This window comes from Tarenaya hassleriana, unplaced genomic scaffold (genome assembly GCF_000463585.1).
Source record: "Tarenaya hassleriana unplaced genomic scaffold, ASM46358v1 Cleome1, whole genome shotgun sequence".
Lineage (NCBI taxonomy): Eukaryota > Viridiplantae > Streptophyta > Magnoliopsida > Brassicales > Cleomaceae > Tarenaya > Tarenaya hassleriana.
The window spans coordinates 2,347,994-2,374,054 of record NW_010960187.1 but is presented as its reverse complement, the minus strand read 5'-3'; the positions used below and the strand labels follow the sequence as shown (position 1 = coordinate 2,374,054).

General features: G+C 37.9%; 7 protein-coding genes and 1 long non-coding RNA gene across 9 annotated transcripts in view; 2 read left to right on the top strand and 6 right to left on the bottom strand.

Moving 5' to 3' along the window:
• The first annotated feature begins 1,560 nt into the window (after positions 1-1,560).
• On the top strand, positions 1,561-4,163 carry LOC104806176 (probable WRKY transcription factor 70). Its single transcript, XM_010530933.2, has 3 exons — positions 1,561-1,998; positions 3,170-3,277; positions 3,624-4,163. Exons 1-3 carry the CDS (start codon positions 1,685-1,687, stop codon positions 3,973-3,975), a joined length of 774 nt encoding a protein of 257 aa, XP_010529235.1. The 5' UTR covers positions 1,561-1,684; the 3' UTR covers positions 3,976-4,163.
• Positions 4,164-5,646: 1,483 nt separating this feature from the next.
• Positions 5,647-8,230, bottom strand: LOC104806171 (protein FATTY ACID EXPORT 3, chloroplastic-like). Its single transcript, XM_010530921.1, has 6 exons — positions 7,807-8,230; positions 7,011-7,401; positions 6,753-6,920; positions 6,274-6,323; positions 6,145-6,182; positions 5,647-5,907 (listed from the first exon to the last, which is right to left on the bottom strand). The coding sequence occupies exons 1-6, from the start codon at positions 8,059-8,061 to the stop codon at positions 5,817-5,819; spliced, it is 993 nt and encodes a 330-aa protein (XP_010529223.1). The 5' UTR covers positions 8,062-8,230; the 3' UTR covers positions 5,647-5,816.
• A 260-nt stretch (positions 8,231-8,490) lies between these two features.
• LOC104806162 lies at positions 8,491-11,587 on the bottom strand. Its single transcript, XM_010530907.2, has 4 exons — positions 11,102-11,587; positions 10,505-10,991; positions 10,059-10,186; positions 8,491-9,166 (listed from the first exon to the last, which is right to left on the bottom strand). Exons 1-4 carry the CDS (start codon positions 11,225-11,227, stop codon positions 8,699-8,701), a joined length of 1,209 nt encoding a protein of 402 aa, XP_010529209.1. The 5' UTR covers positions 11,228-11,587; the 3' UTR covers positions 8,491-8,698.
• LOC104806156 lies at positions 9,173-10,052 on the bottom strand. Its single transcript, XR_770584.1, has 3 exons — positions 9,911-10,052; positions 9,693-9,801; positions 9,173-9,615 (listed from the first exon to the last, which is right to left on the bottom strand). It is a non-coding gene; the product is annotated as an uncharacterized LOC104806156 (long non-coding RNA).
• An 895-nt stretch (positions 11,588-12,482) lies between the features above and the next one.
• On the bottom strand, positions 12,483-13,606 carry LOC104806147 (non-specific lipid-transfer protein A-like). Its single transcript, XM_010530887.2, has 2 exons — positions 13,160-13,606; positions 12,483-12,755 (listed from the first exon to the last, which is right to left on the bottom strand). The coding sequence occupies exons 1-2, from the start codon at positions 13,501-13,503 to the stop codon at positions 12,746-12,748; spliced, it is 354 nt and encodes a 117-aa protein (XP_010529189.1). The 5' UTR covers positions 13,504-13,606; the 3' UTR covers positions 12,483-12,745.
• A 1,974-nt stretch (positions 13,607-15,580) lies between these two features.
• On the bottom strand, positions 15,581-16,435 carry LOC104806139 (non-specific lipid-transfer protein A-like). The gene is made up of 2 exons (XM_010530874.1): positions 15,995-16,435; positions 15,581-15,822 (listed from the first exon to the last, which is right to left on the bottom strand). Exons 1-2 carry the CDS (start codon positions 16,336-16,338, stop codon positions 15,813-15,815), a joined length of 354 nt encoding a protein of 117 aa, XP_010529176.1. The 5' UTR covers positions 16,339-16,435; the 3' UTR covers positions 15,581-15,812.
• A 3,898-nt stretch (positions 16,436-20,333) lies between these two features.
• Positions 20,334-24,969, top strand: LOC104806129. Of its 2 annotated transcripts, XR_770583.2 has the most exons (10): positions 20,334-20,871; positions 21,227-21,412; positions 21,515-21,607; positions 22,005-22,187; positions 22,271-22,373; positions 22,460-22,645; positions 22,943-24,024; positions 24,126-24,424; positions 24,502-24,640; positions 24,774-24,969. XR_770583.2 is itself a non-coding variant. In XM_010530858.2 (9 exons), the coding sequence occupies exons 1-9, from the start codon at positions 20,653-20,655 to the stop codon at positions 24,563-24,565; spliced, it is 2,415 nt and encodes an 804-aa protein (XP_010529160.1). In that variant the 5' UTR covers positions 20,334-20,652; the 3' UTR covers positions 24,566-24,969. The 2 variants fall into 2 exon arrangements, 1 of the variants encoding a protein (XP_010529160.1); XM_010530858.2 differs by having other exon boundaries at positions 24,502-24,969.
• Positions 24,970-25,011: 42 nt separating this feature from the next.
• Positions 25,012-26,061, bottom strand: part of LOC104806117 (macrophage migration inhibitory factor homolog) — a 1,640-nt gene continuing 590 nt past the window's right edge. The window contains exon 2 of the mRNA XM_010530848.2: positions 25,012-25,866. Within this exon, the coding sequence (XP_010529150.1) occupies positions 25,636-25,866 (231 nt within the window). The 3' untranslated portion in view covers positions 25,012-25,635. The remainder of the gene's footprint in view (positions 25,867-26,061) is intronic.

Sequence of the window (26,061 nt, the reverse complement as noted above, 5' to 3'; positions counted from 1 at the left end):
TATGGTATGGGGGACTGTTAATCTTGGTTCATTTTATGGAATTAACCTCTGCTTAATCCAACTGATAACCTTTTCTTTTTTTAACAATTATTGGTCCAGATTCACACCAAAAAAAAAAACTCAGGCTGCCATTGACAAATCTGAACGTGGTTTGTTTTGAACTTTTGGTGTTGTCTTATGTGTGTGATATTTTTTACAAGTGGGAGATGTGAGCAGGGAATATATTCCCCCCGGTCCTTTAGGAGAAATATAAAAACTTTGTAGATGAAGGGTTTTAATTATTATATATGACGTGTGAAGGAAGTGGCATTGTTATTATTGTATTTTATTTAAGTGGTACAATAAATAACATTATCATGTTTCAGTCGTGTAAGCCGATAAATTAATGTTCCAATGCCAGAGGCAGACGGTATACCCATTCTCGTACTATATATTAATATATATATATATATATATATATATGATAGAGAGAGGCTTATTTAGGCCCAGGCAAGTTGTTACGTGACACTGACGATGTGCCCGTCGGTTTGTTTTTGTTTTTTTGTTTTTGTAAATAATAATGTAAAAGAGGAGGCCCGGGGGGCAGAAAAGAAAAGAGACAACAACAAGGAAGAATTCGGACGATAGTTGTAGAGTTGGTGTCACTTGCTTTCTGATAGCTTGAGCGCATGTCTTCCAAAACCATATACATGTTTGTGTGTGTGTGTATATATATAGTGGAATAATTATTATCCCTTCTTAAGTCACATACAAAAGCGAAAAATGAAAATCTCCATCATTGTATGATTTGAATCAATTATATAAATATAAATACTAAACAATAGGCTGCTCTTCTTGTTGAATTTTTTAAGAAAAAAATCAATAAAAATATCCGAATTTACGAATATTTTATATCGATGTATTTTCAATTTCAAAAGTTAATGTTGTGTTTATTTATTAAATTAAAATTTGATATTTTTTATAGATTTTGTAAAATGAGTGTTTTCATAGCATTTTCCCACTTCTCAATAGGTCTTGAAATATGAATGTTCTATTCTCTTGTATGCATCCAACGGTCCACATTTTCTCCAGAAATCAGGGATCTCTGACACGTGGAAGTTTTCATGAGCAGGGTGCACCAGATGCGGTAGCCGGATTCGCATGTAATTATTTGCCCAACGGCATCGAAATATATATTTTATTTTTTTGCCTTATCCTCAAAGGAGATAGCCGCCCTTGTCGTTTTCCACATCGAATGAAATGACCCTTTTGACAAAGCCATTTGGTCCATTTCAGCGTTTTTCACACACTAATCCGAGGTTATAACCGTCTTTTCGTCCGTCGTTCTCGGAACCCCAGCATAAAATACCAAGATTAGATTATACGTGTTTATTTTAGTGCCCGGCGTGCAAGGCGGGAAGGCGAAGCTGACGTCCGGATGATGACGTAAGCACCGTGATATCACCTCGCGTACGTCGTTAAACTCAACGGCCCCGCTATCACCTCTCGACAGACGCCGTTAAACTTAACGGCTCCTTGAGGCAAAAAGGGAGTAAGGGAACCTTCCCCGACATTTCCCATTGCGATTTATATTTTCTTCCAACGAATTTCCCGATCCCTTCACTCTCATTTCCATCACTCTTTATAAGTCCCACACTTGACCCCCAAAAAAAAATTTAAAAAAAAAACAAGAGAGAGAGAGAGGATGAGTTCGTCGTCGGAGAATCTAGGGTTGGAGAGGGAGAAGGCGATGGAGGAGCTGATCCGGGGGCGTGATTGCGCCGATCGGCTGAGGACGGCAATGGAGAATCCGTCGAAGACAGATAAGGAGGATCTTCTGAAGAAGATAGTGGCCTCTTTCACTAATACTCTCTCCATCCTCCGCAGATTTGATCACTTCGAAGAGGTTTCTCAGATTCCGGTGGGTTCTTCGGCGCCTGATAGCCGGAAATCCGATGATTCCGGCGAGAGCATCCGCAGCTCCCTCCCCAGGAATCGCAGAGGATGTTACAAGCGCAGGTATATATATACGCTCCCTCATCTGTATATATCCATTGGTATCTGCTCCTTTGCGTCTTATACGACGACCTTTTTGGTTCGTTTTAAAATTCTTTCTACAATTCTACTTTTAGGTTCCTCCATTAAATTCGAAATCTATTCGTTAATCAATCATTACATATAATAGGGGTGTTTTCCATTTGAATCAAATGTCCCTAAGATTCCATTTTCTATTCTTGTAAGCAGCTCATATAAGTCTATGAAATTAGCAATCCGCATATAAGTGCTTTCGATAAAAATGGAAGTTACTTAGAATATAAATACAACCTTTTTTTTGTCTATCTCCTCCTTGTAGTCATTTTTTTTTCTCAATGACTATCGAGATTAATTGCGAAGGCCTCGACTTGATCGATAGATAGCGTTTGATCTGATCTCATCCATCCATCAAAACCCTTGAGCTTTCTCCTCTTAATTACTTACCCAGTTTAATTTTGATTAATTAGAAATCATGCTTGATTGAAAATTTGATTGGTTTCCTCTTTTTGTTTCTTCTCTCTATATGAACATACATGCCAAGTTTCGTTTGATATATCAAACAATAACTTCATTTCCACTTCACTTCACATTCATTATCACTTACATTTACAAAATTAATTATTGCTTAAAGTTAACAACGGTAAAACAAATTATAGAAATTATGTTAGTAAAAATAACATTTTTCGTAAAAAAAAAATACAATTATATTATATTTACAGATCAACACAGTTGTCGAGTGTCTACATAATGACAGATCATTACAATTGTCGTTACAGCTGGATGATTTTGTCATTTATATTTATTTTCGAATATGTTTTGTACTATTTCATCTTCTATATTAATTTATTGTTATCTATTGATTATATAATAAATTATGATTAGTTGGATCGAAAGACCAGTGAATTTTTAGTTATTAAAAAAACTATACCCTATGATAATGTTAGAAATCTCTCTCTAGTTTTTTTTTTCTTTTGGTATCGATAGTAAATTGGTGTCTAGATATTAGATATTTAGGCTATGAAGATTTTGGTTAAAACAACAGTTTGAAATGAACATCATATTAAAGAAAAAAATATGAATATATATATATATACATATACGGGATATATAATTGTTGATTTCATTGTATAATGTTTTCATCTCTCAATGATGACAGAAAACATGCGCATTCGTGGTCAAGAGAGGACTCTCCATCACCTTTTGATGACGACCATTCGTGGAGAAAATACGGTCAGAAAAATATCCTCCGGTCCAAGCACCCTAGGTATGTATATGTTTTGTATTGCCATTCATAATCCCAATCTAAATTCATATATAACTGTAATCGAATTAAATCTAATATAAAAAATGAATGATTATTCTATCTAAAAACCGAATCTGAATCATATATAAAAATAACATTAATATATTTTTATTGTTAAAAATTAAATGCGAATGGAATATAGATCAAATCTAATATAAAAACTCTTAATAGATAGATATAGAATTTATAAAACGGAAAGAATCAAAATGTGAAATGCCACCCCTAATCTTGATATTAGGGTATTATTTATAACGATAACCGTTAAATTTAATTTAATTTTATAACTAAAAAATCAATGTGGGTACAGGAACTACTACAGATGCACACACAAGTACGAGCAGAAATGCCAAGCGACAAAACAAGTGCAGCAGATGAGGGATGATCCGCCGGTGTACCGTACGACGTACTACGGGAATCACACGTGTCGAGATCTCCACGTGGCACCACACCTCTTCCTCCACTCCCCCGACCGCCACGACAACCCCTCCCTCTTCCTCAGTTTCGACCAGGGTAATGACGGTTTTACCCTCCCCGTGAAACAGGAATCCGACGACCTCCCTCCGCCGTTGGATGAATCCGATCCTACGGTCCTCGATTCATGTACGGCATCTTTCGGCTTCGATGATTTTATGGACGACTTTAGCTTTGATTTCTCATGATATTTATATTATTTGACTTCCCGAATTTCTTTTTGTTCGTGGCGTCCTGTACCGTACACATGAAATCCGACCACCATGTCTTTCTTGGTTATGTATGGTGATATCTGCACGTGTGTAAGATTAAGGTTTGTACATGCAAATTATTCAGAATTTAATTAGTGCTAGTTTTGGTCTTATTATCTGATATTTAGATGAGATTATTATTGTCGTGATCCTATGTATTGAACACATTGATTGAAATCTTTTTAAGAAAAACTTCATATATATATATAACGAGTTCATATTTATCAGAGAAACACGAACAAATGTTGCAATTGCAATGGTGGGTGTGGGAGGAAGAATGGGGCTTCTAAAAGTGGCCCCATTTAAGAGCACATATGACTAAAATTATAAATTCCAAAAGAAAAAAAAATTGTAGATGGGCTGTCCTGAGGGTTGGATCTTATTATCTGCAAATTATTTGGGTCACAAAACCTCGGCCCAATCACTTTCACCCTATTAAAAAAACGACAGGTAGTTGCATCTTGTTAAGTCGAAACGACGCGTAATGTTTGCTACCAAACTGGGCCTAACTCTACAATGGGTCTGATCACTGACACAAAACGGGGTCGGATGCCGCACTCGACGTTCTAGCAAATAAAAATAATTGTTAAGCTAATATAACAAAACGAAGTCGTCCTTGTAATTATTATATCTAAAATAATAACAGTAACTTATATTATTTCAAGGTATACGTTATTGTAATATCATATTTACTTTTTGCTTAAACTATACATTTTTATAAAACCTTAAAAATAATTTAAAATATTAGTTATATTAAATATAGGAAAAAACCCCTAAAAAATCTCGAACTCGCAAAAAAAATATACAAATAAACTTTCAACTTGTAAAATTGCATTTTACCTCAAACTTCTAATATGCAACTGAATAAAACTTCAAACTTGCAAATTATTATTCTAATAACCAGTTGACAGGTTTGACCACAATTTCAGTTGATCGAAAATCCACGTTGGTCTGAAAAAGTTGATGTCATCATGTCCACATAACCAATTTTAAATTTTTTGCTCCAAAATCGGAATTATTTACTCTCGAACCGGATTAAATTTCGACCCAAAAAATACTGATGTGACAAAAAATCATTTAAAGTGAGTTACGTGGACACACTAACATTAACTTTGCGAGTCAACGTGGATTTCCGATCGCTTGAAATTATGGTCAAACCGGTTAACAGATTATTAGACCAACAAGTTCAAAAATTTATTCAGTTATATGTTGCAAGTTTAAGGTTTAAATGACAACTTTACAAATTGAAGGTTTATTTGTATATATTTTTGTAAGTTCGAGATTTTTTAGGGGTTTTTTCTTTAAATATATTGCCAAAAAATATTTTATATCGCATTTAAACATAATTCTGCATTTTTATTTTTCAATAACACTTAGTTATCTCTATAAATACACAAAATATCTGTAAGTTATAATTTTATTGACTTCAAAATATTTCTAATGTTCAAATATGGATTAGTCATAACTCACTCAACTAATAGCACCACCTATGTTTTTTTTTTCAAAGCATTTTTATGGTTTTATACTTTTTTTCCAAAAGAACACACAATATTACATCTCTCTCGCTTGGGGTTTTAACGCACAACGCCGAGGAAACATGACATGGTGTCGCGGAGATCAATGACAATTCGTAAAAATACCATCTTTGAGATTTATATTATCATTACCACAAGAAGAAGAAAAAAACTTACCATACCATCTTAACCTCTGTCTATTAACTCGGCTTCTTGAACCTTTTTTTTTTTTGGGGTAATTGTACCTTACCACCTTCTTCAGCTTCAGATTTCTCCTCCTCGGCCTTCTTCTAAGTTCGGTCCCTTTCCCTTATTGTCTGCAATCTTGTAAACAAAGAACGCTAATACGCCGCCGCTGCATAAACATATAAATTGATTTAGTGTCGATATTATCATATACCAACAGTAGGAAGTTTAGGCCTTTCTTCCTTTTTTTCTCGTCCTAACAAATAACCTTCATATACCCAAGGTGGGCTTAGTCATTTCAAGTCACATGGATCATATACGGAATCAAAGAGTTTGTGTATGATATATATATTTTACAGCGAGTTAGCCATCCTCCAAACGTGTGTGTGTGTGTTGTTGTTGTTACCTGATAAGGGTAGTCACAAGGGCCATGAATGAAGTTCTCTGCAGCAAAATGAGAAACAAATGAGCCTCGTAAATGCCTGAATCATGTAAATGCACGTTGAAAAAATAGAATATGGGTCAGAAGCTCTACCTGAGACAACAGCAACCACAACTCTCTCAAAAATATGATTGTTGTTATAGCTGTTTGATCACAGGACAAGATAACTTAGTGAGTGTGAGTGTGAGCCTGTGAGGTGGGAGAAACCTTATTAAAAAAAAACCAACATGATGAATACAAATTCTATCCAGTTTTTTCATGTTGCCTAAACCAACCTAGCTGCCCTTGTAGCAACTTAGTACATGATTCTTTGTCCTTTTAAGATTCTCTCTTGGATGACATCACTTCCTACTAGAATGGATACGTCAATCAACTATATGGTTATCACCTAGTATATGTCTATGGTTACTAACTTGCACGCTTAAGGAACAGTCCAAACCATGGCCACTCGAAAAGGTGATGTTATCTGAACGCAATTTCGAGTAATTGTTAGTGTGACATGAGCTCTTGATCCTTTGGACTTTTCTGGATATAGGAAGAGCCAAACTAATGCAAAGAGAAGATTTACTCACCTGCCTGTCCTTTTAAGAACTTTGTCGGCGATTCTCCTTTCTTCCGAGACTTTAGACTTGCTAGACTTAACCCAAAAAGAGCTCCACCAAGAATGACCCCAAACCTGATAGCAGCAATGCTTCCAGATACCATAAAGGCAAGAAAGCCCCCCAAGAACAGAATAAGACCTGCATAAGTACAAGAATTTTATCAACCCTACCTAGATTATACATGCAATGATAGTAACAAGATACGATTGAGATACATCACATGTTTACCATAGGGTATTCCAATGTGAAAGTCTTCTACTTGAGAAACATCTTTGAGATCATCAACAGAAGCAAATGCTTCAATGACCTCTTTCACATCTGCAGGTGAATCTTCTGCTGCTTTCAAAATGTGTTCTTTGCCATCTGCTCCAATCTCTTTTGCTATTGCACCCAAATCTTCTTTAGCCTTTTCAGCTTGAGTTCTGAGCTGCTCGGAGGTTTCCTTCAAGACGACCATTGCTTTCTGAGAGTTAACATTGTAAGCTTCCACCCACACGCTCTGCATTTTCAAAACCTGCACTTTGAAAGAAGCAAGAGCTTGTTCCCATGCTTTCTTGGATGCCTCATCTTCTGCATCTATGTCACTCTTCTCCTTCTCAACTTCAACCTCAGAGTGCTTCTGTTAGTCCAATAACATAAGGGTAGGAATTTTCAGAGACTGTAGCTTTTCTTCATGATCGGAATAGCGTTTACTCACATTCATAGATCAACACCCCGTGCCAGTCGAAATCTGTCCAGGCATCTCAAATGACAGACTTGAACCCACAAATGCAAATACTACTGCTTAATCATGAGAGGCTTTAGCCAATTTCACAAGAACAAAACATCGGAACTCGCTCTACACAATCCAAATTCATGCAAGCGAAATTTCTTTAACACTTTTCAATGCAACTGTGGATTAACAGTGCAAAAGTTAGCGCGACAAAACAATTTACAAGATCAGGCATATGAAATAGCAGAAAACTACAATACAACTGGGAAAAAAATTTCAAAAACTGAATGTTTTGGGCAAACCAAGACTTACCGACTCGTCGTGAGACGCGGCGAAAGCAATGAAGGATCGATTCAGCGAGACGACCGGAGAATATGGATAGCAAAAGCCAAAGCCCGGAACTCTCGAGGACACGATGGCTCGATCCAAGTTCGAAAATCTGAAACAGCGCCGAGTTAAAGGCAGATGGAGGCGAAGAGACGGCGAAGCACATGGCGTGACCGGCGGAGTGGGACGAGCTCTGTGCAGAAAGCTAGGTTTAGGGCATCTGATGGACGTCAACTCCATTGCAACACAGATCGCCAGAAAACGATACCGAACGCGACGGAGAGAAGTCGCCGGCGTGATAAGAGATTGCTATTCAGCTCCAAGAGGAAAGGAAAGCACGGTGCGAATGCTTCAACTACGAAGGAAAGAATACTGCTCGGAGCCTCGGAGAAAGGGTGAAAGAAATTCGAAACGACGTCGGATTTGTGAAAACAAGTGCTTGTCGGAAACCTAGTAACGTGACACGTCAAAGGGATGGGACCCACTGAATCCAGGGGCGCGATTCGGTGTGTGCCGCTCATACTGCTTTGCATGTACCACGCATTTGGTAGCTATATACACGCACACATATCGTTCGCACTTGATGACACAATAGTTTAGAAACTGATAATACCAAAGATCTTGAAGTCGATCCAAAACCACAAGGCTTCTAAAAAAGGTTACTAAATCAAAATTCAACATTCGGATATTCCACCATTTTTTCGGAGGGGAAAATTTTATATAAAAAAAAAATCTCACAAAAAGCATAGACAAGAAGTATAACGGTGTCAGTGTTGTGTGTGGAAATATGTGAACTACACAATCCTGTCCTGTCCAAACTATTAACTTGTCTTTCCATGCAAAATCTGATCTCCAGTCTTGACTCTTTTTAAGTGTTCTAATCGTCCCAATCATTCTCCCAGCCATCTCGGTTTGATCCTCGCGCCGTTAACCCGTTGCCGGAGATGCTGAGGTTCCTCGCACCGCCCGGAGATTTCACGGCATTACCCTCATCCCAGTCGTCATCCCAGCTCTCGTCCCAGTCCGCTGTCTCCACGTCATGGCCACCAGACTGAGCTTCGAGGCCTGACCCTCCACTCATTTCCAGCTCCTGGTACGGCACCCCACCCCCTGCCCGTCTTTTCTTGCAGAACGAGCAACACGCCCATGTTCCCCCAAATACTAACACAGAAAATATCAAGAAGTAGGCTCCATTGATGGGCGTGACTAGCTTCTCGTAAGATGGAAGGTGGATGAACATGGTGCTTTCCCCTGATTGAGCCAAAGGGTCCGTGTGAAGCACGCACTCTCCGTGCCCAGCGTCCAACACAATCTTGTTTGTGTCACCAGAAATTGATACGTTTACCTGAGGAACAGAACATCCATCCAAGTTAATTCTGAAAGGCGCATCACTACAGGAACATTAACCTCGTCCCATCAAAGATTTCAAGCCAAATATAGCTAAATGTAAAGCCATAAATTGTAATCTAACAGTAATGTGCTTCAGTCTTTACATCAAAATGTTGTTCAAGTAAACTCTTATCAGTTTTATCTTTATCTCTATCCCTACAAGTTAGAAAAGAATTTTGATAGCAAGCTAATGACGGATCATAACCACCAAGCATGCTGATAACATTTCAGACGCATCAGTAAACCAATTATTCTTGAAATAGACATTACTCATCGGGTCTTTACAAAGGAAAGACCTGCACCCGGATCATAACCACCAAGCATGCTGATAACATTTCAGACCCATCAGTAAACCAATTATTCTTGAAATAGACATTACTCATCGGGTCTTTACAAAGGAAAGACCTGCACCCCAGTAAAGACGTCAAGGCCAAATTAACAAATTTCGATTGATCACTTTATTAGACCTATCCCAGAAAGACCTGCACCCGGATCATAACCACCAAGCATGCTGATAACATTTCAGACCCATCAGTAAACCAATTATTCTTGAAATAGACATTACTCATCGGGTCTTTACAAAGGAAAGACCTGCACCCGGATCATAACCACCAAGCATGCTGATAACATTTCAGACCCATCAGTAAACCAATTATTCTTGAAATAGACATTACTCATCGGGTCTTTACAAAGGAAAGACCTGCACCCCAGTAAAGACGTCAAGGCCAAATTAACCAATCTCCGATTGATCACTTTATTAGACCTATCCCATAAAGGCAGCATGCCAAGCACAATTATCCACATACATCTACCAACAGATAAAGCTAGCCGGTTCGTGCACCACATACCCGTTGACTCTGGTGTTTCTGTACTGTCAACTCTCTTAAAGGGTTTTTGACAGAACCCGGGAGAACAATTTTCGCTTTCAGAGATTCTTCACCTTCATTTTGAACTAGAATCGACCATTTTGCTGAATCTGCCACAGTAAAAAGAACTTTAAATTGAAGCTTCAGATCTCAACTCAATCAGAGGAAAATATAGCTTATGCCCCTTGCTACAAACGTCAACTTGTCTTTCATATCAAGTGTTCAATGGACAACTCCCGTCCCCATGGTTGTGGAAGGAACCAACAGCAAACATTTTCTACCCTCGTAGTCACCACGAGACCGACAGGAAAATACGTGTTTCCAAATATGCATAAAAATCTCAAAACTTGAAAACCTAAAACCAACAATACCCAACAAATGGATGCAGATGGCTCGAAAGGGCATCGGAAAAAGGCGAGAAAAGTTACCTCTTTGAAAGCTTAGAGTGCATGCCACCAATGACTTATCATCCCTGCATATGTTAGATATTCCATTGCAGGTCTCAGAGTTTGCCTCGTGAGGGACCTTCTCGGGAGGTGGACTTCCACTAATTGAGCCCTCCCCATTCTTCCCACTCTCCGGCGACTTTGGAGGCGGAGGAGCTGAAGGAGGAGGGCTCAAAGGTTCCGTCTTTTTGTCTGATCGTTTTTCACTATCTTTGCTATCTGTTTGGTTTGTGGGAGGCGTGATTGTCTGTTCGGTCCTATTGGATACTTTCTTGTCGTCCCCAGGTTGTATCTGGGGAGGTGGACTAGCGAAATCAAGTCTATGAGACTCATTTGGATCAGAAGAAGATGAATTACTATTAGGCGTGTGAGATTCTTTAGGCTTTACATTGTTGGATTTTTCATCTCCAATGGGTCTAGGATTCGACAATGAATCAGCATCTGGTAATGGTCTAGGCGACGGAGAATTCTGAAGCAGAAACATAAAGCCACTCTCAATATACATCCTCCTAATCCTTTGATTTTTTTTTTTAAAACATAACGAATTGGAAAGCAAAAAAAGGAAAGAAATCAATTTACTTGTATCGAGGTGGAGTTGTCCTTCGGAGCTTGTTCATCAACCAACACCCGAGAGTCGCCGAACAAGGAACCATGGGAGAGAAACAAAATCGAAATAAGGAGTAGAGATACCCCATTTCTGTCCATCGCGGCCGAGGTCAAACCCTAATTACGACCCCTTCCCTTGATTTCTTAGCCAATTGAAATCCTGGATCGATCCCGAAGATACTCGGAGGATTCGAATCTTCGCACCGAAAGCTCATTTTCCGGAGGGGGGTCAACGGTCTCCGAGACGCATCGGAAATCGAAATCGAAGGGGGTATCACCAAACAACAAACCAAAACAAGGAAAACGAAAGAACGAGTTCGAGAGACGATCCGAGATGCAGTCAACGGGATTGAAGATCGATCAGGAGACAAGACAGTGGGTCGTGTCGGTCGGGTCCGATGATTGATTCTTTCGGATCGGAGGAGGGAAATGGAAATGATGCCGGAGATGAGAGACGACGAGCTTTGACGACCTCCGACCGTTTCGTTGGGCCGTCAGAAAAAGCCCATTAATCTTCACATATCATACGGCCCACGTGTTATATAGATTTATGTTTATCCGCCGAAATATATTAACGTATATTAACATACGATAGAAAAATAAACTCAGAATCTGACCAATTTTTGCTCTTCATCCCTGAAATGCAATCCACCCAATTCAGTAAATTTAAATTACTAATTAATTAATAGTCGATTAATTGGCATTTATTTTTATTTTAATTGATCAGTTAACGGGGTTAGATGATTAGTATATATCGTCTTTAATTTATTTCGGTCCACTTTGGGGTAAAAATAAATAAATAAATAAATAAATAAATAAATGAGAAAATCTAACAAACCATGCTAATAAATAGGCAAAGGAAAGGTATCTCCAATCCATATGCTGCAAAAATACATTTGAATTGTCAATTATATGCCACGGTTTCTTCTTTTTTTTTAAATGTGGAAACGTTGTTTTTCTACTAATCACTGATTTATTTGCAGTAAAAATATAAGAGAGTATTAAAACCCTAAACGTCCTCTTATTTTTTAATTTCTTTTAAAAAATACAATTAAATCGATGCATCTAGGGAAAAAAACAATTTGTTTTGTAAAAGAAACGCATTTTTACATTAGTTATTTTATTAAATTACCTCTGTAATGTTTTTAATATTTTATTATTCTATCATTAATCTATCGTACTAAATCGCTCAATTGGTTATTCGAATTTTTATTTAGAGATAGACATTCACACTAACTTTTCCTTTCTTTTAGTATATGTAATTGGGTTAAAACCTCGATAAATTTTTTTATTAAAACAAAAGTTAAATTGATAGGCCGGTCCGGTTGGAGAATACTTTAATAGAGGGTACGAAAATTTCCAAGTCGAAAAACTCCAAACATTAATTCCGGAATAGGTGGTAAAATTAAAATACATCGAAGAGGACCAACCAGATTACGACACGAGGCGTGAAACGACAATACAACACAGAAGGAAAACGGTCGAAGGATCGGTCGGACCATCTTATTTTATAATAAAAATCTCTTCTTCATAGGTAATATATATATATATATATATATATACGAAACGTGTGATATTTGCCCCCTCCAAGCTCCACCTTCTTCAATGTGTCTCCTCTCACTTGACGCTGCAGCCAATAACCATCATAACGCAATTCCATTACACACCGGTTGTATCGTTATGCGTATGAAACAAATATACGTATTTACTCTCTTTTTTCCTTATCTGACACTAACCCCACCTCGTTTTTCTTAAAAAGAAAGATCTCTCTTTAATTTTCACTTTTATTATAAATTAATGGCGAGGTTTTTAATTTAAAATATTGACATGTAAAAGAAAAGGAGAAATATAGTAAATCTTATATTTTAGAGTAAAAGTATTTGATTTATAGAAGAGCGTTTTCGTTTCGAATAAATGAATTTTCCATCATAAACAAAAACGGGCGAGACGTGATTTTAATTACCGCGGTGAATCGATCGGTTAATGTTAATTTTTTACACTTAATTTAAAAAGGAAAGATGGTAAGCGTACTTGTTGCAGTTGGTGGTGGTGCTGATGGGGTAAGAGATGCGGACGCCGCAGGCTCGGGGGAGGCCGGAGGCGGCGCCTTGGTTGAGGCCGGGAATGCTCCTAGCCGCCGACTGAAGGCAACGGCACGCGGCCTGACGAGCAGGCGTGGTATTAGCCAGGCTGTTGAGGCTCCTGACACCTGCGCAGCACGCCGGTGGAAGCGGTCCGCCACGTGTCAGGTAGGCGATGCACGGTGCGACCCTGCTAGCAACCGTGCCGCATGAGATCTGAGCCTCCGCCACCATGGGGCCGGCAACCACCATGCAAGCCAACACCAAGCACGCGAGCTTCATCACTCTCGCCATTTTCTTATCACGATGTTGGTTAAGGGTTTTGATTAGGGTTTGATTGATGAGCAATGTGATTGGTGGTTCTGCTACTGAGTTGAGCGATGGATGATTTAGAGCTACGGGATGTAGTAGGGTTTATATAGAAAGATCGTTCACTGAGTGTGAATCCGTGCGAGAGAGAGTATAGGTTTCTGTTAGTGGTTGGCACCCTTTAATGCATGGGTCCACGTATAATAATTTAATGCTTCTTTCGTCTTCTGATAAATTTGGCATGCATGCATGTACATGATGCGAGCCTAAATTAAAATTGATTTATGATGATTAAATACCTTGTGCTATAACTACTTCATGGTTTTTCCAAAGCCTAATTCAATTTGAACCGCTTAATATATATATATATATTCTCGATGTGGTCATAACATAAAATTGGGCGAGTAAAAACAGCTTAAAATGAAGGTTCAATGCTACGAAATCTATTGTAAGTGGTCCTCTGTCCTCCACGTAAATAGTTTACGATAAATATAGGCAATATGCCAAAAACAGTTGTTGGTTTTTGACCCAAAAAACGGACGTATCATTGCCTCCCTTGCGTTTATTTATCTGATATTCTGTAATCTATAACATAACTTTTCGGTTTATTCGACGTGAAAATTGAATCACAATGTAACAGAATTCATCGTGTAAAATTAGGAATTATATAGAGTTATACAGAATTAGAGTTATCTATGATAAAATTATATTTTTGATAGGATTAGTGCTAATATTTTGATAGGCTGCCATTAATTGTTTTAGTCAATGTGAATGTTAATTACTTTTTTTTATATTATTGTACGGAACATTGCGTAAAACCTATATATATATATAATTCATATAAAAAAAAAGAGAGCCTATGTATAAAAGTCTAACGTTAAATGGGCACGGTTTGATATGGACCGACCGATCGAAGAGTCGACATTAACTTTTTTTTTTTTAATCTAACAAAATTAACAATATACTTCACTCACCGTGCAAACACCTCATACATACATACATACATATATATATATATATATATATATTCACGCATATTTCTCCTTAGTCGAGAAAACCATATGTTTGACACATAAATTACAATTAATATATTAACATATAATGGTCAATTTCGTTGGTTAGAATTACATAAAGACAACGTTACGAGGGTCCACCTATCTTTCTCCTCTATTTTTTTGTTTGTTTTCACCAAAGAAGTTTATTTACTTGAGCAGTTGGTCCTGTAGTACTTTTTTGTTTTTATTTATTTTCTTGAAACCCGAAAGATGGTTAGCATCTATAATCTTAAATTTATTACGACCCATAGAGGTAGAAATCGTGCATTAAATGAAAAAAAATCTAACAAAACGTAGTAATAAATAGACAGAGGATTGGTATACCAACCCATATTCATGCAACCATATTCTTTATTTTAAAATGTGGAAATATTGTTTTTCTATAAATCAATGATTTTTTTAATGATAATATCGCGCGTGTGTAGATATACAATCGTTGTATGTTTTTTTTCTTCGGAAAATCGTATATAAATAACTGGATTTTTACAAAATTCTCATATAAATACGTGAACTATAAAAATATCACATAAATACCTGAAGTTTTTAACTTTTTAAAATCTCCCAAATAAAACCAAAATCCATTAACGACGTGAATCTGACAAAAATTGATGAGTTAACATTCAGACATGTTAAATGCCGTTAACGAATATTGTTTTATTTTGGCTATTTTTAAAAGTTTGGATATTTTAGCCGTAGTTTTGAAAAGTTCATATATTTACATTATAGTTTTATAGTTACGGTATTTGTCTGAATTTTTTTTTTAAAGTTTAGGTATTTATATGCAATTTTTTTATTTTAAAAATATAAATAAAACAAATGGTTTTAGTAAACAAAATCATTTTTAAAAATACATCATGTTATTGTTTAATCTCATAAATAAATTTAAACGTTTTGTTATGCGATATTAATATTCTTTTTGTTTTATTTCTCCATCAGTAGCCTGTCTTTATCGTCAGATAGTCTTCCGATTTGCGAATACCGAATAGATAATGAAATGAGAAAGAGTAGATAACGTAAAAACTCCCAATTTTTAATTCCGGATCGGTGGTAAGTTCACAGCGAAGAGGACTAACCAGCACGATGCCATGCATACGATACATGAAATTAAAATCTCAAACGATATAACACAACAACAGGACAGTCGGACCATTTATTTCATGAAAATATATTCTCCATAGATAATACGAAAATGTGTGATATTGCGCCCTTCAAGCTCTACCTTCTCTCACGACTCCCCCCTCACTTAACGCTGCAACCAAATAACAAACATCATGCAACTCCATTACACAGCGAAAATATCGTTATGCATGTCCAATAACTATGCAGATTTTCTTGTTATTATACGATGAGAGGTTCATATTTCATTAATCCTATAAAAAAAAAACAAGAATAAAAGAATATATAACACAGATGCTACGTACTTGTTGCAGTTGGTGGAGGTGCTGATGGGGTAAGGAACGTTGACGCCACAGGCGCGAGGCAGGCCGGAAGCGGCGCCTTGGTTGAGGCCGGGAATGTTCCTAGCCGCCGACTGAAGGCAACGGCACGCGGCCTGACGAGCCGGTGTGGAATTAGCCGCGCTGTTGAGGCGCCTGACTCCTGCACAGCAAGCCGGAGGGACCGCTCCGCCACGTGTCAGATAGCTGATGCACGGTGCGAGGCTGCTCGTGACGGAGCCGCAGCCTATCTGAGCATCCGCCACCATCGGACCGGCAAGCACCATGCATGCCAACACCAGGCATGCGAGATTCATCACTCCTGCCATTTTCTTGAAAATGTTGTCGAGTTTGATTTAGGGTTTGATTAGGGTCGTGATGTGATGGTTTTGCTTTTGAGCTGAGCGATGGGTGGTGAGAGCTACGGCATGTGTGGTAGGGTTTATATAGAGAGCTCACTGAGTGTCAATGAGAGAGAGAGAGAGAGAGAGAGAGAGAGAGAGAGAGAGAGAGAGAGAGAGAGGGAGAGAGAGAGGCTATGCTTAGTTGGTGGTTGGCATTCTTTAATGCATTGGGTCCTCAAAATAATAATATAACGTTTCTTTTTTATCTTCTAGTAATTAGGCATGCATGTTAATTTTTCTCTTACGGGTATATATATGCGTATCCAAATTGAAGATTTACGATGGTAAATACCATGTAGTTTCTATTACAACTACGTACGCCGTCCGTGTCCGAAGATTTTTCCAATCTAGATTTTCCAATGAACCCGCAATTACTTGTTTTTCTTAATAAATAAAAAAATCATATCATAAAAACCATATATCGAACGAACTTTTTTAGAGGTGAAATTGCAATTCCATTTTATATGAATCTCATGTGAATAGTTGCAATAACAGGCAAACTATGCCAAAAAACACTTGTCGGGTGCTTGTTTTCACATTCTGCTAAATATTATTCTGTTATGATTGGTATTGTTTTAACCGGCACTCGATATGTTAATATTATTCTCTGAAACATGGTTTTAAATATATGTGTGCAAAATTTCATAATTACGTATCGCATATTTTTCCATATAATACAATTTCACTATCATATATGGGGTCCACTAAATTATGGGGAAAAATTCAAATGCAGTTGGAATTCTTTATTATCCCATTTTTAAGGAAATAAATTGAAGTTAGTAGCGGCGATGAGATGCTTACTTAGTACGAGCACCTATTTATGTGGACTGCTGCTCCTAACCAAAAAAAAAAAAAAATCGTATGAATTTTTATACAGTGCGTAGATTGAGAGGAGGAGGCTGTTACTGTGTAATACATATCTGTGTATGTACGCAAATATCTTACGCTACGCTACAGTGTATACTATTATGCATTATTATATATGATTGTATGTATATATATATAAAGAATTATAATGGTATGCATGTCCTTATACGCTCTCACTCTCGATGTGAATATAAATTTTCATTGGATTCGCATTTAATGAAAGGAACGGTCGTTGGCACGTGGGCAGGTTACAGTTAGTGTCGGTGACACTGGTTGGCCATGCTTCTCTCGTTGCCACCGCCACGTGGCCATACAGGTTTCTTATCTTCTTTGCGGTAAAAATGAATTAATACATTGTTATATATACATATATGAGAAACTTTGTGTGAAGCCTGTATTTTGCGCATTTAATAAATAATTTGATCGAACTAAACTATTATGGGGGCGACTGGTTGTACCGCCGTCACCCGCAAACGGAGTGGTTGCGATTTCCGGCGGTTACGGGCGATTAAAAAACTGACTGGTTGAACCGCAACCAACCGCAATCGCAACAACCGCAACCAAACTTGTGTTTTCTAATCGCAGCTTCCAACTTGCGTTTTGGTAGCGGTTTCCGGCGTTTTGACAAAAAAACTAAAATATTTTTATTATAAATTATATAAAACATTAATATATATATTGGTGATGATTTTGTTTAGTGTTATGATTTGATATTATTTTTTAGTATTATATTTTAATTAAAAAAAATACAATAGTATAATTTTTAGGTTTAATAATGATTATTTTTAATAATTTTTATAATAAAATTATTTTTTTACTCAAAATAAATTAAATTGATAATATTTCTATTTTAAATTTATTATTTAATTATTATAAATTTAGTAAATAATTTTTATCAAATGATACGAAAACTTCAATTAAAACTATTATAAAAAATTATTTTTAAATAATATTTTTTTTTTAACAATTTATATCAAAACGCAACCGCAACCGTAATGAACCATTCACTTCTAACTGCACCCACCCGCAATCGCTACCAACAGCAACTTCTCAACCAGTCAGTACTAATCATTTATAATCGCTATCAAACGTTCTGAAAACGCTGCCACCCGCAACCGCAACCGCTACGGTACAACCAGTCGAACCCTATATATATATAGCTTTCAATATAAACAATTTGATCATGCCGACTTCTTTCACTCTTAAAATATATTCTCATTGTTTTGAGAAATCTACTCATAAAATTTTTACCGCGACCACAAAATTCCATGTTTATATAATAAGATTTAGATTCATTGGAGATATATTCGTCTCGAGAGACAACATTATTGTAATTTAATATAATTATCAGAATTTTAGAACCCTCTCTATGTATGCATTAGGGAATAAAAACAATTTCATGTTATTTTAGGCACCGATTTCTGTATAAAATCACCAAAGATTTGGTTACAGTCGACATATAGCCACGTTATTCAATGCGTCGGTGCCTAACCGCCGACCCCCTGCCCCTTTTTCCTTTGTCCACGGAGACGAAATGCCGCGGACGGACTCCACAATCAAACGCAGTCGTTTATTATATAATGGAAAAAAAAAACCCCTAACGAATGAATACCCTTAATTATATGAATATAAATGAGATAATGATATGGTGATCCAATTTCACTCTCTCTCCCTCTTGAATTTGATTATACTTGTTAAACATCGTAACCGAATCGAATCTTATATAAAAATCGAACAATTATGAATTTTTTAGGCCTAAAAAAATCGAATCGATATTCTTAACAAAAAAAAATTGAACCAATAAAAACAATAACCGAAAAAATCGTTTTTTCAAATAAGTTTTTTATAATAAAAAAATCAAACTGAATCAAAATTTATATAAAATTAAATGATTATAATTTTTTACAACGGGAATAAACTAATTCGAATATAACCAAATCAAGCCTAATAATCCCAAATGACCGCTATCTATATGTCACCATTGAATTCGGTGATAAGTTATAAACTGTGTAATGCAGTGACATATAACAACAAGCAATACTGATACACATACAAAAAGACAATGGGAAAGGGACACGTGTGTGGCGTGGAATTGATTTGATTGTTATAAAAATAAATAAATATTTGTATAGCCATTGTTTTTTGTCAATCGTCGGTATATCGAATTAAATTATATAATGGGACCAAAAGTGGTGCCATAAAGAGTCTCGACCCCACACTCTTCTTCTACCATACTCTTTGTTCAATTGTGAATTTCAAGTATATATTGCATATTTTATTATTTTTTTTAGCATAGACATTCGTATGCTCTTTTCTTTTAACTACTAGATACAAAAATAATAATTTATCTCATTTTATGGTTATTAAATTTATGTTATCATCATCATTATATCGAATATTTGTCATCATATCATATACTTTATTCCTCATGGAATTGGAAAGAATTCCAATCTCATTTTATCCAAACTCAATACCTCGTTTTTTTAAATTATTATAGAAAAAATAATGGGTTTCGGGATTACGAGGCCTTGTTAAATGGGCCAGGCCCATATAATATAATGGGACTTATAACCCAACGGAGACCTTATATTATATATGAAGAAGAAGAAGAAGGCCTCCGCCCCAGCCTTCTGTATTGATTTAAATGTGTCAACCAATGGGATGATTTTACTAACGTTACGTTTTTCAAAATAAACTATCATTGTTAATTTGTTAGCTACATTAATCCTTGTAATTTACCGGAGTTGATATATGCAATAAAAGATATTGGTCAGTGTGTGCATCCTCCATATCAATATTAATATTAATAATATTATGTAACTTAGGATATAGTTCACTTACACTACAAATGCCAAAATTGAATCCGTGTATAAGAACTCCAGTCATTAGATCATGTAATTTTGTTTTCCATTTGGGATTTGAGAACCCCCAATTTTTTTTTTGTAAATTATATATATATATATATAAATAAAACATTTAATAATATATTTATTAGTGAGAAAAGGGGGAAGGAAGAGGAACAAAGACAAGTGTAGACACATTTCTTTGTTTTGTTTTTGTTTTCAATGTAATGAAAAAGAAGAATAAAAAACATCAACCGGTCCTGAAGACTAATCATCACTTTGGAGTTCGGATCCTCCAAACCCAGAAAAGGCACCCGTTTCTGCCCGCCCGAAATCATCCTCCATCCTCCCGTTTCTCTCTACTTCCATCGTCCCCGGATTCGGATCGATTCGGTATCGGATTCTATTTCGGTCTAGCAATCGAAGGACTGAACCCGCGTTGATCAATCGGGTGCTCGCTGGCGAGGGTTTTCCTTTTTGCCGCAGCAACCAATTGATTTCTCCTAGTTTTAGGGCTTTTCCTCCTTTAATGGGCGATCTCGAGGATTGTTCCGTACTGGAAGAGAGGTCGTCTTCTCCATTGTCGCCGCCTCGATCGCCGTCGAATCAGTCGGAGTTCTGGGAGAGAGCGGAGGAAGCCACTCGACTGATTATAGCGCAGGTGCAGCCCACTCTTGTGTCCGAAGAGCGACGAAGAGCTGTGATTGATTACGTGCAGAGACTTATCAGGACAACTCTTGGATGCGAGGTCGTTCTTCCACTCTTCTGGTCTATGTAGTTGTGTTTTTTTTAATCTTCTTGCACATTTTCCCGTTATCATTTGGAAAACCTCACTGTGTTTGAACTGTTGGGTTCCGCTTGAATCGACGATATCTTTCTTGCTTAAATCCTAGTGAAGCTGTCTTTGGGATTTGTAATGTTGTCCTGTAGTATCCGGCTGTTGTTCTTGTTTACGCGATAAATTTCCCAGTTGAATTGTCTGATATCATTACTCGTCCATTCAATGCATTGGATGTTTAAGCCATCACTTAGTTCTCTGCATAGGTTTCTAGTGCTGGATAGAGAGACCATGGTGTTTTAGCTGACCAGTAACCGTGTCTCAGGTTCATCCATTCGGATCAGTTCCATTGAAAACTTATCTTCCTGATGGAGACATCGATCTCACTGCTTTTGGTGGACTAAACCTCGAAGAGGCACTGGCCAACGAAGTTTGTTCTGTACTTGAAAGGGAAGAACGGAACAGAGCTTCACGGTTTGTGGTTAAGGATGTTCAGTTAATACGGGCTGAGGTTCGTTTACCTATTGTTTATCCTTTAACCTCAGAAAACATGCTTACCTTGATGTCTGAATCAGTTGAACAAGTGAAGTACTGAAATTTACTTCTGTGGCAGGTTAAGCTTGTGAAATGTCTGGTACAGAACATCGTGGTTGATATTTCCTTCAATCAGCTTGGAGGGCTTTGTACGTTGTGCTTTCTCGAGGAGGTAGGTACTCCAGCCTCTAGATATAAACATACCATGGCATCGAATTAATGTGATCGGATGTTTGAAAGGAGTATATATTGTCCAAGGCTTGCTTCTTGTCAGGATTATGTCGCAAGTTGAATGCATGCCTTTCACACATTTATCTCAGTGAGATAGCTAGAGATTTCATTGCATGAGAGGTTTTCCTTTGGACTCAAATCGATCTTCTCGAGTAGTTCTATTCTTTTGGAAAAGTAGTCTCTCACAATGCACTTTCTGTAGATCTTTTGTACAACATGTGTGAGCTCTGTAGCCGTAGAATGGATTCTATGGCAACGCTTTGCGATTTTCGAGGGTGTTAAGGATGGGAGACAAAGATTTGCTTCTAGAAATTGAGATTGGTGGTTTAATTACACAGATTGATCGTCGCATCGGGAAGGATCATCTTTTCAAGAGGAGTATCATACTCATTAAAACTTGGTGCTACTATGAAAGTCGTATTCTCGGGGCTCACCATGGCTTGATCTCGACATATGCTTTGGAGACATTGGTCCTATATACCTTCCATCTCTTCCACTCATCATTGGATGGTCCTCTTGCAGTAAGAGCCTTCAGCAGTTTCAAAGGGTGCGACTCTTTTTTAAGTCACATTTACTTATTGGTTTAGAGCCGTCTATTTCGTAGGTTCTGTACAAATTCTTGGACCACTTCAGCAAGTTTGATTGGGATAACTACTGCATCAGCTTGAATGGTCCAGTCCGTTTATCTTCTCTACCAGAAGTTGTTGGTGAGTATTTCCCTGCCATTATATTAAAGCTAAGCTCTTTCTGTAAATTTTGTGGTTACGAGTTTTGTCTTCTCTAATTCCTGTAGCTGAGACTCCAGAAAATGGTGGGCAAGATCTACTGCTGACCAGCGAGTTCCTCAAGGAGTGTGCGGAGATGTACTCTGTTCCTTCACGAGGACTCGAGACAACCCCACGGGCATTCCCGTTGAAGCATCTCAATATAGTTGATCCACTGAGAGAGAATAACAATCTTGGTCGCAGTGTAAGCAAAGGTGGACTCTTTTTCTTCTCTCAACTTTGGGATTTTGGTCCTGCACTTATATTCTTAATTCTGGATTCAGTTGTTTGAGTGGGCTAGAGACAATAACTTTAACTTGCACTTGTGCCGTGTTCTTGCATCCTAAGTTATTTATGCGTGATTTAGCTGAACTCCTTGAATCAGGCAGTTACCATTTTGAATGCAGGGGCAAAAGATTGAGATTCTAAATATGCTCTCATAAACCTTTGAAGTTACATCTCTTCTATGATTAGTGAAAGATGTATCGGTTCTTTTAAATTTCCTTATGCAGGTAACTTCTATCGCATAAGGAGTGCTTTCACATATGGAGCTCGGAAACTTGGGCGGATCATTTCGCTGTCAGAAGAAGCCATATCTGTGGAACTCCGTAAGTTTTTCTCAAATACACTAGACCGGCATGGGAGTGGCGAGAGGCCCGATGTCCATGACTCTGTTCCTTTTGTAAGATACAATGGGTATGCCGCCATATTGCCAGCTTATACTACAGATCTGTGCCAAGAAGACCGGCCAGTTTGCGAGGCAGGACCCTCCACTTCGTCTGGTGCCTCTATAAACGGTAGACCTGACTGTGAAGAAGACCCATCTTATGTTGGAGGCCATGCATCAAGGACAGTTAGCCCCCCTTTAAGCAGATCACATAGTCCTACAGCCTCCTCATCTGTTTCCGACAAGCGCTGTGTAGGTGATGCAAAAGACTTGGCCATTGTGACAATTCAAAGACTTGATATTTCAGAAGCTGCATTGAAATCTTCTCTTGTGACTGGTAAGGGCACTCTCTCTCCTTTGAGTAGAAAGCATCATCCACTTCATCTCACAAGAAACGGAGAAATCTCAAACGGAAAGGCAGAGCAGAAACAGCAGCAACAGAATCCTATAAATAGTAATGAGGACAAGAACATGCCTGTTTGTCATGAAGATCTGCTGCCATCTGTTGGATCGATGCACCACACCTCAGCCAAGAATCTGGTAAGTTGGCCGCAGGAGGATATATATCTCTACCACTCGGGTCATAGTGATTCTGGTTCTCCAAAACGGCTGTCAGACCTGGCAGGGGATTATGACAAACAGCTTAACAGTCTGCAATTCGGGCGTTGGTGGTTTGAGTACATACAAAACGGTCCTCTATCTCCACTATCACCTCCCGTGCTGTCACAGTTTCATAGCAACAGTTCATGGGAAGTGGTCCATCATGCATTGCCGTTCAGGCGGAACATGGCAGCACCAGTAAATGCAAACGGAGTTGTTCATAGACAGGTTTTCTTTCCTGTGAGCCCTCAGATGATTCCTGGGGCAGGTTTTGGTCTGGAGGAATTGCCTAAGCCGCGTGGAACTGGAACATACTTTCCCAATGCGGTATTTACTAATCCTTTTGTCCTTTTCCCCATTCACATCAGCACTTGTACACATATAAGGATTCTTTCCGGCTCTTTCACTGTCTTGGTCTTTTTACACAGAACCATTACAGGGATAGACCATTCTCTCCACGGGGAAGGACGCAACATGCAGCTAGGTCTCCACGTCACAATGGCCGAAGCATGGTGCATCCAGAACATCAAGGCAGTCCCAAGAATGGTTCATACGAGGCGAACCATACGGATTCCCCTGAAAAATCAAGGTACCCTGATGCAAACGGGTCGGCATATCTTCAGTATGAGAAGGTACCGGATTTCAGGTCAACCGAAAATTTACAATCTGGACTCTCCTCCCCGGAGGAGAGCAACAAGCAAAATCTTGGAGGTTCAAACAAAGACAGGTAAAAGAGACATGAGACTGCTAAAAAAGTGAACCGAATCCAGGGCTGTGATTCTTTGTCCTTTCCTGACATTGCAGGGCGAAGGAGATGCAGTCTTACCATTTGACAGACGAAGATGATTTCCCGCCATTGTCGGTGTGATCAACGGAGGTTAGTGTTGTACGACTCCACCCCCCCACGGATACACGCAGTATAGATGGAATTAGGAAAGAACAGGTATAGCTTCTAACGGTTAGGCGGCTTGTTCATCAGGCGTTTGTTTGTCTCTCTGCACTGTCCAAAAAAAAAAGAAAGAATTTTTTTTGTTATGGAGGCTGATAGTTTTTGTTTTTTGTTTATGTTTTTGGAGGCGGGCGGTTGTGGTTGAGAGGTGCGTATTTGTATTGTGTACATTTTATGACACGTGTATCTTTGTAGAACCCTTCAGACGGGAACTACTGTCGGAGATTTTGTGTGCGCGTGTTGTATTTAGACAGGGCTGGTCGGTTGGTTCATTTGTTGTATAGGATGTTTCTTCCCCTGCTTGCCTTCCTTTCGTTTTTCCAGCCCCCTTATTCTCTCTTCAGCTCTCACTCATGTCGTTTGACTTTTTTTTTTTTTTTAAATGTAATTTATGTTCCCCTGAAAATTCTTTTTATTTTTTTGGGATCTGATTTGTGAATAGGAATTGTGAAAAGCATTTCTCCCTCGTGAATAATATAAAACTCTTGGAAATTGAATTTCATAGATGAATAATTCTTCTTTCGCTTTCAAATGGGATGGACGTTAACCCAATTGCCACTTAACATATTGTTCAGTTTCTAAAGTAATGGAAATACCAACCTTTGTCAAAAAAAAAAAAAAACAATACACGACATCCGAGAGACTTTGGCTTATGTCTATGATTATGTCATAGGATCCATGTGTGTGTGTGTGTGTGTATAATGTAAATCTTGATCCTTATGGTCTCATCGACGACCCCTTTGGATTTAGAATCGCATGGTTAATTAATATATATGTATCCATTGAAACAGTTTTTAATTTACTGCTTTTGCAAAAAATGGAAATGGAAGATCATATGGTTTCTCTCTCTCTATATATATATATACACACATATATCGCTTCAATATGGTCGTTGGTCAATGTCATGACTTAGAAAAGCAAAAAATGAGTGGGCAGTAATTAATTAAGAGGGAATGATGATGATTCAATCATATAATATAGAAGAAGAGTCATAACTTAGAAGGAGGAAGGGGGAGAGAGGTGAGGTCGAGGACTTTAAGAACGAAACGAGAAGGAGGAACACCGACTCGAGAGTGGAGAATGGATCCAACGGCTGAGATGAGCTGTCTCTTGACACGCTTCGTGATCCCTCCCATCGAAACTATCTCCCCGAACGCAGCAGCTTCCTCTGTCCCCCCGAACCTTATATCTATCGATCCCTTCAGCACCACCATCACCATCTGCACCCATCCATCCGTATATATATATATATATATATATATATATATATAAACGTATGTATGCGTATATATATATATATGTATTACGTTTAAAGAAAACCCATTTGGATTTCGTCAAAAAAAAAAAAAGAGATTCAAGAAGGGAAGGGGATTACGTTTTGAGGACGCCCGATGATGGAAGGTACGGCCCTGGGG